Source organism: Echeneis naucrates, chromosome 3 (assembly GCF_900963305.1).
Source record: "Echeneis naucrates chromosome 3, fEcheNa1.1, whole genome shotgun sequence".
In the NCBI taxonomy this organism is placed as follows: domain Eukaryota; kingdom Metazoa; phylum Chordata; class Actinopteri; order Carangiformes; family Echeneidae; genus Echeneis; species Echeneis naucrates.
In genome coordinates, this window is record NC_042513.1 from 20,007,901 (window position 1) to 20,021,526 (window position 13,626).

The 13,626-nt window shown below is 41.8% G+C and overlaps 1 protein-coding gene and 1 long non-coding RNA gene across 2 annotated transcripts; one reads left to right on the forward strand and one right to left on the reverse strand.

Moving 5' to 3' along the window:
- Positions 1-1,033: 1,033 nt before the first annotated feature.
- Positions 1,034-3,630, reverse strand: LOC115041473 (uncharacterized). Its single transcript, XR_003840607.1, has 3 exons — positions 3,527-3,630; positions 1,744-1,846; positions 1,034-1,541 (listed from the first exon to the last, which is right to left on the reverse strand). It is a non-coding gene; the product is annotated as an uncharacterized LOC115041473 (long non-coding RNA).
- A 160-nt stretch (positions 3,631-3,790) lies between these two features.
- On the forward strand, positions 3,791-7,992 carry tlnrd1 (talin rod domain containing 1). The gene has a single exon (XM_029498220.1). The coding sequence runs from the start codon at positions 5,515-5,517 to the stop codon at positions 6,577-6,579; it is 1,065 nt and encodes a 354-aa protein (XP_029354080.1). The 5' UTR covers positions 3,791-5,514; the 3' UTR covers positions 6,580-7,992.
- Positions 7,993-13,626: the final 5,634 nt, after the last annotated feature.

Below are 13,626 nucleotides of genomic sequence, written 5' to 3' on the forward strand. Positions count from 1 at the left end.
GGATGGATTTGGATTTGAAGTAGAAAGTAAAGACAAAAAAGAAGGGGGCAGCACGGGAGCATTGTGGTTAGCGCTTAGCAGGAAGGTTGTGGGTTCGACTTCCGAGCCAGGATGCCGAAGTTGTGACCCCCACAGACAAATAGCAGAAAATGAGCTAGAGCGAGGAAGAAGACTGAGAAATGACTTATTCGATATAAAACATAGTAAGCCATAAGCGCGTAACACTATTCCCTAAGAAATAAAGAAATACAATTTACAAAAAAATTTACACCAACAGTATTTTTTTTTTTTTTTTTTTTTTTTTGTAATTCATGGATCTGTCCCTTTTACAACATCTAAATCAAAATGAAGTGTGCTCCTTCCCAGCCCAGGTCCATCGCTCTGCACCATTTTTTCAGCTCTTGTCAGTGTAATCATGCTGACAACAAACAAACAAAACAGTAATGTATAAAAACAAAATGTCCTTGGCAGACATAACAATAGAAATATCACCCTTTGTTCATTCAGGAAGGAACCCCTGTCATGTTAGAAGCAGGAAGTACAGTGGAAGCAGGCCAGTAGTAGATTAATATGTTCTCCTGAATACAGTATATGTAATAAATGCTGTTAGTATTAATACATTCTTATTTTGGTGATCCTGAATTTGAGAGTAAGGAACCATAATTTTTCTGGGTGAGGATGTAGTCAGATTTTTGAGACTAGACAGTACGTGAGCGCCTGCAGGGTTCGTGGGGTCATGGAGAGCAGAGATCAGTTGAGCTGACACAAACTGAGGAGCTGTTTCCTCTCTGGTCGGCTCCACCCAAAGGCACTGTGCCATGCAGCTGCAAGTCCCGCTGACGCTACAGCAGCACTGACACTCACTCACAGTGTGTTCATCACAATCTCAACCTCCTACCAAAAAGTTTTTTGTTTTTTTTTACCATTCAACATATATAAGCTTCCTCATTCTTTATCTGTGGATAAAAAAAAATCTGTGCATATTTATGTAATTCATTCTTGTTCATAATTTTGGACAATATTGATATTAATGTCCGACCTCTGACTTTATTTCTACTGTTACTGAAAGCAGCAGCTGAACAGAATCTACTAAACTTTAAACTGTGACTAAGTGATGGCTTAACTATACCACAAAAAGTATTTAGCAGTTTCACATCAGTATTATCTTCATTAGTTTGAACTGACCAACCAGAAGTTCACCAAGGAGCAGAAAGTGACCATTCAAAATAATAAATCCACCAAAGAATGTATTTACATGGCTCCAAATTGTAAATTACAAATTCTATCAAGATACCTTTCATACATAATATTTAGAAGTAGAATTATTTGAAGGACCCCCCAAAAAACGTGACAGATGCGCACTGCTGTTAGCACTTCAGCCTGTCAGCTAAAACAGCTAGGTCTTGAAGCAGTTGTCATTCACATGGATTTAATAAATACATCCACTTGTGATTTCGCTGCAGCTGAATTTCATAGCTGATATGCTCCATGACAACTTCCACCTTCAATTATTTCAATAATGGCACTGGAAAGATTATCCGCTGGAAAAAAAACAAAAAAAACTTTTTGTGACAATGTATAAAACTTAATTCACAATGAGTCCATGATGTGCTCTTTCTTAATACACAAAGCTTATGGAGCACAGCGTACTATCATGATTTAAATCTAAGAGAACAGGATGGGGGGAGTAGGTGAGGATGCAGCTGTGCAGAACAAGGGTTGGGGTTAGAACTGCTCACAAACCTGTGCGCTTTGTCAGTTGTCACTTGGTTGGAGCTAACATCCATCACAGCAGATGGTCTTCAGATTGATACTGCAGGTGGAGGTGGTGCAGGAGTTCTTCAGGCTATAGTGAAAAGGGCAAAAGAAGAGAGTTCTCTGATTATATAATTGGCACTGGAATTTAAGATGAATCCAAATTAATCAACACCTACGTCTGTTGACATGTGTTACTGGTTCGCAAAAAATATTGGGGGGAAAAAAGAAGCTTCATAGGAGGTCGGGCAGCTTGAATCTCCAAGCAGTTTACTGCATCTTTGAACTGCTCGCGCTGTTAACTGTTCTGCTTTTGTGTATGGCTCCCCAGCTTCCCTGGGGGGCAAGTGCATTCAGGGAGGAGAGCACAGGAAGCACATCCTGAACACACAACCAGAGACTCTTTACAACATTTACTTGATACCTCCGCATTATGTTAATACTGGAGGGTTAGCTTTACACATACATGAACATCTATTTCATTCAAGCTTTTGAAAAGAAATTTTACACAATACCTATTAACCCTGTGGGTCAATTAGCCTTTTTCATCAATCAGTCATCAGCGAGTTTGCAAGCACTGAAGTGGTTCTGTTGTCTGTGTGAAGTGTGCAAACATCAAGGGAATGCAGATTAAATAGAAATGGGTGTTTCTTTGTACTGTGTCTAACGGTGTCTATTTAGTTGCACAATTACAATTACTAACAACCCAAATACAAATGGCACAAATATAAAATGATCTTCCTTAAAAGGTGCAGCAAATGAAGAAAGGAGTGAGCAAGGTAGAGTCCGAGCAGAGGCCTGAAAGGAGTTACCAAAGAGAGACACCTGTGACGCTCAGGGATCTTTAAAAATCTTTAAAGATCTTTAACTCTACAGGTGCTAAAGTAGTAAATCTAAATCTAAATCTATGCATAATTAGTAATTAAAATTTCAAATGTGGTTACTCTGTGGCATTGCTACTTTTTTCAGAATACTGTTGCCACAATAAAGCTCTAAAACAAAGAATTCAGTTAAATTACATAATTCATTGTGTCCATTGTGCATGCATCAGTTTATATCCTGTTTCAACTACTCAAGGGAATTGTAAACACTTATCTCACGGAAACTCATTAGGATGTATCACTGTTAAAGAATGTGTTCAAGAGGCAGTCGCACTAAAACAATAATTTAGTCTCCTTCACCCAAAAGGTCCCTTCCATGCTGAAATGTCCCTCCCAACCTAACCCTAACCCTAACCCTAGTGAGCATTGTAATGAGGGTGAGATTTGAGCTCGAAGGTCAGTTTCACCTCATAAACACAGAAAATGTGTAATGTTGCAGGGAAGAATTTTCATTTCATCTTTTAATTTTGGCTTAGACCTTGACTAAATAATGTTTAATATTCTGATAGATGCACCAGAAGGCTTCTACAGGAGAACAGGATAAGTATCTAGGTGGACTCAAACAGTACAGAGAGCAATATATATATATATATATATATATATATGTATATAATTAATTAATTAAAAAAGAAGATGATGATTACTGTCTTTTAAATTAAATTCTATCTCAGATAGCCTGAGACCATCTTGATTGATACTGAGGGAAATAATTTAACATATTTGAGAAAGCCTATAAAATACCAGCAATATACAGAGTGTCCATAAAGTCTCGTTACAATAAAAAAAATATTACAAAGGCAATTGATGAGATATCTTAATCATATTTGTTGTAAGTACTCGGTGGTTTTGTGGCCTTTGTGTGTTTCAGGTGCCATGCAGACATCACTGACCTAAAACAAAAGATCACTGATGAGCGAACATGGAGAGAAATCCACCGTCCTGATGTGTCCATGTAGAGGTGTGTTAAATAAGGCAAAAACTATCTATATCTACTCCTCATTTTGTAAGAATTTCCACATATTTGTGCGTTCATTTGCTGCTGTATCTAGTTGTACAGGGACTTTATGGACATCCCCCGCGTTGCCCCCATTTCGGCTCCGCTCGGCTCTTATTTTGAAAGCACGAGCTTCCGCTCTGAGTGTCGCTAGCGCGGCTAGCAGCTTGACGCAGCTGGATGTCTCATGGCAGCTCGGCGACCAGTCCCCGAAAGTAAAAGCTGCTTTTTCACTGAGCTCTTTGGCCACCGCGCACCCAGCGTCTCCCCCCCCTCCGCCGGCGCCAGATAACACAAAGTAGACGGACAGGATGGGCAGCGGAGGGAGCGGACACCGGCGTTCCTCCGGCGCTCAGACTTCGCCGAGTCCAGCGGCCGCTCAGCCCGGACCACACCCTCCCCGCTTCCTCATAGTCCTGTAGCGGGAGCGCGCAGCACCGCCTTGGCTCTTCGGGAATAGCGGACGCTTCTTCCAGCTAAGTTTACGGCTGAAAGGGCTCGTGGATCCGGCGAAAACGCGAGCGAGATCGGCCGCCGGAGACCGCATCGTGGCGTGGACATGCGAGGCAACTCCCCGCGGAGGACACGCGAGGTCTCGGGTTACGACGCTGAGGAGGCGCGGGGCGGACGGACGGACGATGCTTATGGAGTCGGAGCGGCCGGAGCAACTGTTAGCTTCTGACCCGGGACTCAGTCTGAAGAAGAAGAGGTTGAAGGCGGATTGAAGTGTTTGTGTGTGAGTGTTTGTGTGCGTGTGTGTGTGCGTGTGTGTGTGTGTGTGTTTCGCCCCTGTCGGTGGATGTAACTTGGGAGGACCCATGAAATGATGGTGCTGGAGGGAAACACGGCTCTTCTCGGGATCCAGAAGAGCCGCTCGGGTGTTGCCCCGTTTGGAACCAGCATGAGTGCGCCAGGCCGGTCAAACTCAGTGGGAACAAGTCGGACAAGATCTCGGTGCTGTGTCAGACTAAGGGCTCCGATGCGCGTGGACACAAAATGATATCCTATTGATCACAGTCACACACACACACAAAACAAAACAAACAAACAAAAAAAAAAAGAAGACTCAAAAGGGCATCTACCAAATGTTGAGGATGTTTTCATGGCTGCAGCCATTAAAGGAAAAGAGCAGAAGCATTTCAACAGATGTTGCTCCAATTTGGATGAGAAGCTCCTGACATATTTTTCATAACCTAATTCTCAATCTGCACATCGCCTTTCATAAGGCACCTTGGTGGCACTGCAGCCTGTGTGTGATTTTTCTTTTCCTTTTTAAAAAAAAAAAAATTCATAAATCTGTGAATTTGTTCTACGAGAACCTGGGACTGTAACAAGAATATTGACTTTTTGTAAGAATGGATTATGTTGTTGAGGGCATTTAATTTGAATTCATTTAAAGTTAAACTCATAACGAAGTTCTGGGCATTTTGAACAGCTGTTTCCAATGTTATAGTTACTAACAACCAAGGACCCAGATCATAGTCTACACTTTTATTATTATACTCCGTAGAAACAAATTAACAGTGGGGATGCTCTTCAAACAAAGGTGAATTCAGTAATTGACTTTCACTTTCTCTTCATGTTAACATCAAGACTACATGTCCTGTGTGTCAGCATATAATGTACGTTTGATTACATTTAAGGAAGACTGTTTGGCCAGTTGTTATTTTAAGGAGTTGGTAAAAAGTGTTGAGGTGAGGGTTATCTTGAAAATGTCTTAAACAATACAATGCAGTGTGCAGCAGCAGAAAACTATCAGTAGCTTAACCCTACCAGAGGAGAAGTTTGATTCCCACCCTCACCCCTGCACACACACACACACACACACACACACACACACCCCCACACACACACACACACACACACTCCTGTCCCCTCCTTATTATGGCTAGTGGTGGTTCTGGAAAATCAGCTAGTGAGGGATCAACCAGCACACCCAGTGGCAATTTGCAGCAGAGGAGGCGTCTGTCCTCCGTCTGTGACACATGTAAAGGAAAGATGCAGCTGGTGGCTGACCTCCTGCTGCTGTCCAGTGAGACCAGGCCAGTCATGACCTCTGAAGGCGTGGCGGTGGCAGACACTTTTGACCAATGCCGAGACACAGTCATTGCCAGGACTAAAGAACTCTCCATCCTCACCCATGATATCCAGAGCCAACTGAACATGGGCCGCTACATCGAGGTGGGAGATCGCCTCTTGGAGATGGCTGACCTTGTGGTGTCACTGACAGAGCGCTCAGCCCATGCAGCGTACCTCGCTGCCGTGGAGACCCCTGGCTCTCAGCCCTGCCTGCCGGGTCTGGTGGACCGGTACAAGGTGACCCGCTGCCGACACGAGGTGGAACAGTGTTGTGGTGTCCTCCGAATCACACCCCTTCCAGACCTCACTCCCCAGCTCCTCCTTGAGCTCTCTCAAAACATCTCCACCAACCTCAAGACTTTGACGGACATCTCATCGCTGGCTAGTGAGAGGTCCAGGGACCGCTTTGCAAAAGAACAGTTCAAACTGAGTGTCAAGAGCATGAGCACAAGTGGCACTGCCTTCCTAGCGTGTGTTAAAGAGGTGAAAACACAGCCCAGTGAGCTAACCAGAAACCGCTGCGTCCTTTTTAGTGCCGCCCTGGTTCAGGCTGTGAGCGCCCTGGTTGGGTTTGCCACAGAGCCTCAGTTCCTGGGAAGAGCTGCAAGTATCTCCACTGAAGGGAAAGGGGTACAGACTGCAGTGTTAGGGGGGGCCATGAGTGTGGTTTCAGCTTGTGTCCTCCTCACTCAGGGCCTCAGGGACGTTGCCCAGCATCCTGAGAGCAGCTCCAAAATGGCAGACTACCGGGAGCGTCTGCGCAACTCAGCGTGTGCTGTGTCTGACGGCTGCACGCTTCTCACTCAGGCACTCAGAGAACGCTCCTCTCCAAGGACTCTGCCACCAGTCAATTCTCATTCTGTGAATTAGAGAGAGGCAATATGGTCTGCAGCCCTCTCTGTCCTATTCTGACATACCAAAGAGACTCACTTGGGCTATCCCTGTTCATCAGGTTTAGAGTCAGAGTAACATCAAAAGAAGGCTGTCTGTGTGGTTGAGGTGTATCAGAAGGCAAGTGAGCACAGAACCAACAGCAGCAGTTTTGAGTCACGCTGGATGTGACCCAGAGCATGACGGGACCGGACCACTAGACCGTTCCAAAGCCTAGCCCATCGTCATGTGACTAGACGCTCTCATCAGCAGACAGCAGCCTTCAAACCTGAAAAGTTTACCTCAGTTTTCAGCTTCAGTGAAAACACCAGCCTTGATGATGGATGTAGCCTTTCTGTGTAAACCTATGGTTGGCTGACCTGCTCAATTACATGTGCTTTGTGAGATTGGAAAGAGTGATCTGAGTGTCTCCATTTTTTTTTTTTCAACAATGTGTGAATTCATTCTTCTTCAAAAGCTGCTGTATGTGTGTGCCATAGGTTTTACACTATCTACCAGACTTTGCATATTATTTGAAAGTGTTTTGATCATGCATGTAATAGAGTATTTATTTCAACTATTAAAAACGTTCTTTCTGATATGTTGTTGGGCTAATGTGCTTTGACAACCTTTGTTGAGTTAAAGGATCTTTTCACCAATAACCAGAAGGACATATTCTTTGTATTATCAGGCCTATTGAGTTAGTTTCATTTGTCCTGGTTTTGAGATACGTCTCTGAGGTTTCTGCCTAGGCCCAAGTAAAATGCAGGTAAATTAGAGTTATATATTTTAAACACCACTGTCTACTAAGGCATCCTGTATCGATACGTTTGTAAGATGCAACTTAAGACTTTAAGAATGATTATTGAAGCAGTGACTTATAAACTGTTGATAAGAAAACTTTCACATGTTCTTACATTCTGACTGCATTCTTTCTTTCTTTTTTAACAAAAATTCCACATGACACTAAACTAGGTAAAAAGTGTAAATAAACGATGTATGTACCATAAATATGTTTTGTTAAAACTTTTATATGGGGAGGCTCCTCAGGAAGTTCTACAAAAACTGAAGTGATGAGTCTTGAAAAATCTCATCTTTGCAGCATGAGGTGTGTATTAGTCTTTTGAAAATAATTTGTCATTGTAAGGAAAAATATGATCAGACTTCAGCAGTTTTACTTTTTCTTCAGTAAAATCACTGTTGGAATGAAATACGTGTCGATTTAGCTCTTGATTCGTCTCCGTTGTATTAGTGTTGAGGCAGTTACCTTTAAACCTGGACAAACAAAAGCCGATCTGCACTCGTAAAAATATTTTGTTTCTAAAAACAGTTACATTAAACCTTTTTGAAATTATGTTGGACTAACTAAGTACATTAAAAGAAGGACTGAGCTTTCCACTCCATTCATGTGCTTTATTATCGTCATCATCAATTCCATTCAAATATTGTTTATATTCCACGTATTGAATTGTTTTTACTTTTTTTTTTCATTACTTCATTTAAAATGTTCAGTGCAGTGAAAATTATTTCAAGTTGGTTGAATTAAAGCCCAGCAATTAAAAAGAAAAGTTTCACAATGAGTTTCATCATAAATTCAATCACTATAAGCTTTCAAAATGTCAAACAGAAATAAATTAGTTGAACAAGTGAAAGCAACTTAAGTATAACATGTTTCATTTTTAATTGATAGTCACGTTGATGAATATTAAATTGAAATTTCATTGATATTTTTACTTTGAATTCACCATGAACTGGTCGTAGTAACTGGTTGAGGTTAGAGCCTACATCCTGAGTTGCATCGTTTTTTTTTTTAAAAGAAGAAACAACAAGGTCATTCTCAAACAGTGCATGATGGGAAATCGACAATATGTTGATGTTGCTTCACATGGATCAGGCTCCTTTGACTGATTTTGATATTATTGCAAATCAAATTTATATAGCGGCAAATCATAACAGAGTTACTTCAAGGCACTTTCCATATAGAACTTGGTCTGGCTTTGTAAAGAGTAAAGCACTACAGAAAAAGGAAAAACTTTCTTTAAAAGGCAGAAATATCGGACAGAATCAGGCTCAGGGAGGGAAGCCATCCGCCTTGACCGCTCTGGCTGTTAAAGAGAGAAAGAGAAAGGGAACAAGCCAGAGAGAGCGATGCAGTGAGAGGAAAGACGGGGTGGAGGGAGCTGGGGGGCGCAGAGGGATGACACAGAACAAGAGCAGGGGAGAAGATGCCACAAAAATTACAAACAAAACAAAAACATACCGATGTAACTAGTGATATAAACCTAAAAACTAAATGTGCAGAAATAAATATTACTAGTAGGCGAAATAGGGTTTTTAGCAGAAGAAGTAACAATGTGAAATGAGTAGTGGTGTGTAACAGTAACTCATTGTATCTTTTGCAGCAGCAGGTACTGCTGATGATTCATGATTCAGCAGCTGTAGGACGGGGACAGGAGGGGCAAAACGAAACAGTGGTCTCCTGGGACAATAAAGAACTATGAGCTCTCTGAGATTTAACGAGCTGAGTGCGAGGGACAAAGGACGTGTCCTCGTCAAAAATGACAAGATTCCTAACAGTGGAGCTGATGGTTAATTGATTGGATAATTCTTCTCTAAGGTTTTAACTTTAGTTTTGTCTGAGTTCAGAAGTAAAAGGTTGAAGGTCATCCATCATCATTTTTCTCATTATAGCAGCGCAATAAAAGATGTTTCTTCCAGCCATGGTTAAAATAAAAAGACAGTGAATTGCGATTGTAAAACATCGACTGTTGCATGCAGGTTATTGTATCCCTTAAACTTTAAATGAATGTAACAGAGGTAAAGGTATGAAAGAAGTCGTACACTGTAAATGTGTAATGCTTTATTCTTTCTGACAGGCTCTCAGTGGTCCTGTTTTTCAGCCTTCCCTAGAGCGCTCGGGGAGGCCAAAAATGTTGGCCCACAACAGGAAACCTATAGCCTGTGCTATCAGGAGTGGCTTCCTTCACAAGCCATAGTGCTGGAATCATAATTTTGGGCAAGGTTTCGCCCATTTCCTGCTGCAGAAGGGAAACACTTGCCTATCCTTGATCCCAGGGGAGTCACCATCCCTGCGGCGCCGACGACACCCGTTTCTGAGACGAAAGAAGTTAACAGCAGAGAAAGGGGAGGCTGGCACGTTTACTCGGCCAAAACTCAAGATTATCTCTTCACAGCAAAGAAAAGTAAACCCTCTTTAAGAAATTATTGTCACTCAGGTATTTTACATTGTGATGTACACCTAATCTTTCATAGCACACAGGAGCCGTGTGTTTTCTGTTTGCTGGGCACACCTTAGTATTTCAAATGCATTGTAGGAACTAGAGAAGAGTAAACGGATCCCCTGTGCATTATTTATATGTTTAACTGATTAAATAACAGCATCTCATTTCTGGCAGTGTTAGAAACACTTCAAAAGAAAATGACAGACTGTCATGTGAAACTTATCTTCATCCATGATATTCTTCATTTACAGGTAAAAGAAATATTTACCTTTTCTGTGGCAACAAGGGGTATGCTTTTTTTTTTTTATGGATCAACATCAAATTTAGCCACAGGATCCTCTTTGAACTCAGATGGACTGAGAACTCATTTTATGCATTTCAGTTGAAATTGAGTCATTAACATTGTTTTCCATGGAAGAAAGTACCATGTTAACATGTAACATGCCTGCTGTTTACATTTTAGTTCCACCACTTCATCAGTTTCTGAGGTGGTTATCCCTTTAAGTGAGGCTCAGGTAATTTGATGTGGGGTTGTGTGAGGTGGTCATGCATAACCAGTGTAATACTTTTACTGGATTCAACTCAGTGTCATGCCGGTTTAGAAGCTGAGCATTGTGCTGGTGTGGACGGGGAAATACATGAAACCCTGTAAGGCCACTTACAAAAAGTAATTGTAGGTGATTGAGCTAGTCTTGCTCTAATTGACTGAAAGCAGCTGACGGTCACATTCAGCTGTAGAATGTGGAAATTCGGCTGTGGTTTCAACCTGTTATGTTTCCATGACTTCAACTACACGAAGACCCTCTTTTTCTTTTTGATCTGCCTGCAGGAAAGAAATTGAGAGATGCTTCCACACCCACACGCTGACCTTTGACCCACAATGGTTCTTTTTTTGGAATCAGAGAAGTTGGACAGTTTACACTACTACACACAGCCACATTTGCACAAGCACGCTGTATATCCTGTCTCTATCACGCCCTGCTTGCCATTTTCCTCACGCACAAACACAAGCTGAGCTGTAGTTCACCTCTGCAGTCACTGTTTTGACTTCATCAGAAATCCCCTCATCCCTCGACACCGTGGGAAAGTGTCTTTGAGAAAAATGTGTGAGATTTCCCTTGGATGTTAGTGCAGTTCTGATATCCTGTTCGTGCCAGGAGACACAGAGGGATATTTTTGAGCCTCACTTCCTTTTGCCTCACAGCCAGGTGGAGGGCAAGTGATCTTATGGCTGTAAGAGTGGAAAAAAGAAGATAGCAGAGCTTGATTAAAGTCTTTTTTTTTTTTTTTTGCTGCTTTAAATTTACCAAGAGAACAAGACGTGAGTAACTGTGTGATGTCATACTTCTTTGCTGCAAGTGAGTCCAGTTCATTCAGTTTATTTGGAATTGATGCGATTAAACAGCAGCAGCACGACAATCATGCATGAGCTGGCTGCATTGTATGACCATGATTCACTCTATATATCAGTCTCTTCAGCATCATCCATCCACAGAGTAATCTTCTAAGCCTCATGAGTGCTGAGATATTTGTCCATTTGCCTTTGTATTTTATTAAATGGATTACATTTTTTACATTGCAATAAAGGAAAATAGCTAACTATCATTAATATGTCATTTTACAGTTAAACATTTGTAGAAATGTGTATGCATGTAAAAAAAAAATGCATATTTTTGGTGATTATTTATTTTCTATTCAGACCCATGGGGCTCGAGATTGAGCACTAAATGCAAAGCATTCTCAGGCTCACACTCACACCCAGATCTACGGAAAATTTAGAGTCACCAACTAACCCAAACATGATGTCTTTGGACGGTGGGAGGACACCGGAGTACCTTTAGGAAACCACGCAAACACACAAAAAGGCACCAGACCCTGGAATCGAACCCACTGTGTTCTTGCTCTGAAGCAATAGAGCTACCATGCTGCCCCCAAGCTGTATGTTGTGTAAAATGACTTATGTATGCAATGATTCCTGTTTCTAGTTTACATTGAACCAGACAATTGAGAATGCAAAACATACAAAATCTGCCCATGAAGGCCCAAAGCCTGGGAACTGGTTCAGTGACCTTCCTGCTGTGGAGCACCAGCGCCATCAACCATAAATATTAATTGTTTGATTTTTTATGTGGAACCCCCCCACCCCCCCTCACTACAGCATCAGAGGTGAGCCACTAGAGGGAGGCACAACAGAATACATGTCAAAGTCTTTCTAGAATGGATATCTGAAGAACAAAATAATAGGAACGTTTTTCAATACAATTGAACATGAGAGCCTTTATGAAGAAGGAAACCTGTTTTATTAGAATTAGATTGACATTTTTATGGCCATGGAGAGTAAAGGCCATTTCTGATGGAGCTACATTTCCATTTTCCAAATTTCAACTATATATTCTCTGCAAAACAAGAAGTTCAGCAACATGAACCTAACATTGATGAATGCATATGCTTTTGTATCCCTTGTCAGCCATAAACCCGTGAATTTATTCACATAAATGTCAATGTAATTGTTAGTGTTTTTTATTGAGAACAGCAGCAGCTGATTTATTTGTTGACAGGCCAGTTTCACCTGGGCCAACATGACAGCAACACCGATGTAGAGTCAGACAGACTCATAAACATCTGTACAATTTTCAGCACTCTGTACACAACCATGATGGATTTGAAAAGAAAAAATATAGATATGTAACCATTTTAATCATAAATTACATTGCCACTTTTAATGCTTTGTTGCAAATCGTTCACAGTCAATGACAGCCTGAAGTCCAGAGCCCATTGACATCCCCAGATGCTTGGTTTCATCCTCAGTGGTGCTCTGCCAGGCTTCTACTGCAGCTCTATTCAGTGCCTGCTTGCTCTTTGGGTTTTTTCCCTTCAATTTTTTTGTCAACAAGTGAAAAGCATGCTCAGTCAGATTCAGGAGAGGCGATTGGCTTGGTCACTGCAGAACATCCCACATCTTTGCAGTATGCTTTGGGTCATTGTCACTCTGCAACATGAAGTCACGTCCATCGAGTTCTGAGGCATTTGGCTTGTTAAGCTCATCAGTCCGTTTTTTCTTTTTATCAGTTGATTTGACTACACCTAATGTTTTTGCTATCTCTTCGATGGTTTCGTTTTAATTTTTTGGCATAATGATGGCTGGCTTCCCTAAAATCTAGAACTTTTAACTGCTCTGTGTAAATGAAATAATGAAGGAATAACACATACCTGGCCATAGAACAGCCAAGCAGCCAATTCATAGTTTTCACGTGACATCACGCCATTGTGAGAACGCCCCCCCTGGGGGCCAAAAGACGCTACTTCCTCTGCCTGCCAGACGTGCCTCCGTCCCTGAGGAGGGCAAAGAATGGCAACCAACGAAGTACACACATCTTTGCAGCTGTCAACTGTGGGTGAGTTAAACTGTAGGAATGGTTTACCTGACATTTGGAAGGGAGAAAGTTTTGATTAGATTTATGTTATAACCTCACCAAAATGTTCGTGCTTTGCCACTACTGCTGAATGAAGGAGTGAACTGACACTAATGACCCATAGCAACGTTAGCTAACGCTAGCACTCACCTTTACTATGACAATGAAGATGTTTTTGTCCTTCACCTGCCAAACAGCAGGTGGCTCACAAGTTCCCAAAACTTCCAGTTTAATCTTATTTCTTGTGTTTTCTTCTTTAGAGAGATTCGTGGCTTGAAACCGTTTGGAGATTGAAAGGTTTGCATTGTTAGCCGTCATCTTGGACCAGTTTTTAGTCCTCCAGGGGTCAGCACGAGTCACCGCCCAAAGATATCATCCATCCATCCGTCTTT

What these genes read in the sequence shown, in the direction of transcription:
- tlnrd1 (XM_029498220.1), top strand. Translation starts at nt 5,515, where the DNA reads ATGGCTAGTGGTGGTTCTGGAAAATCAGCTAGTGAGGGATCAACCAGC.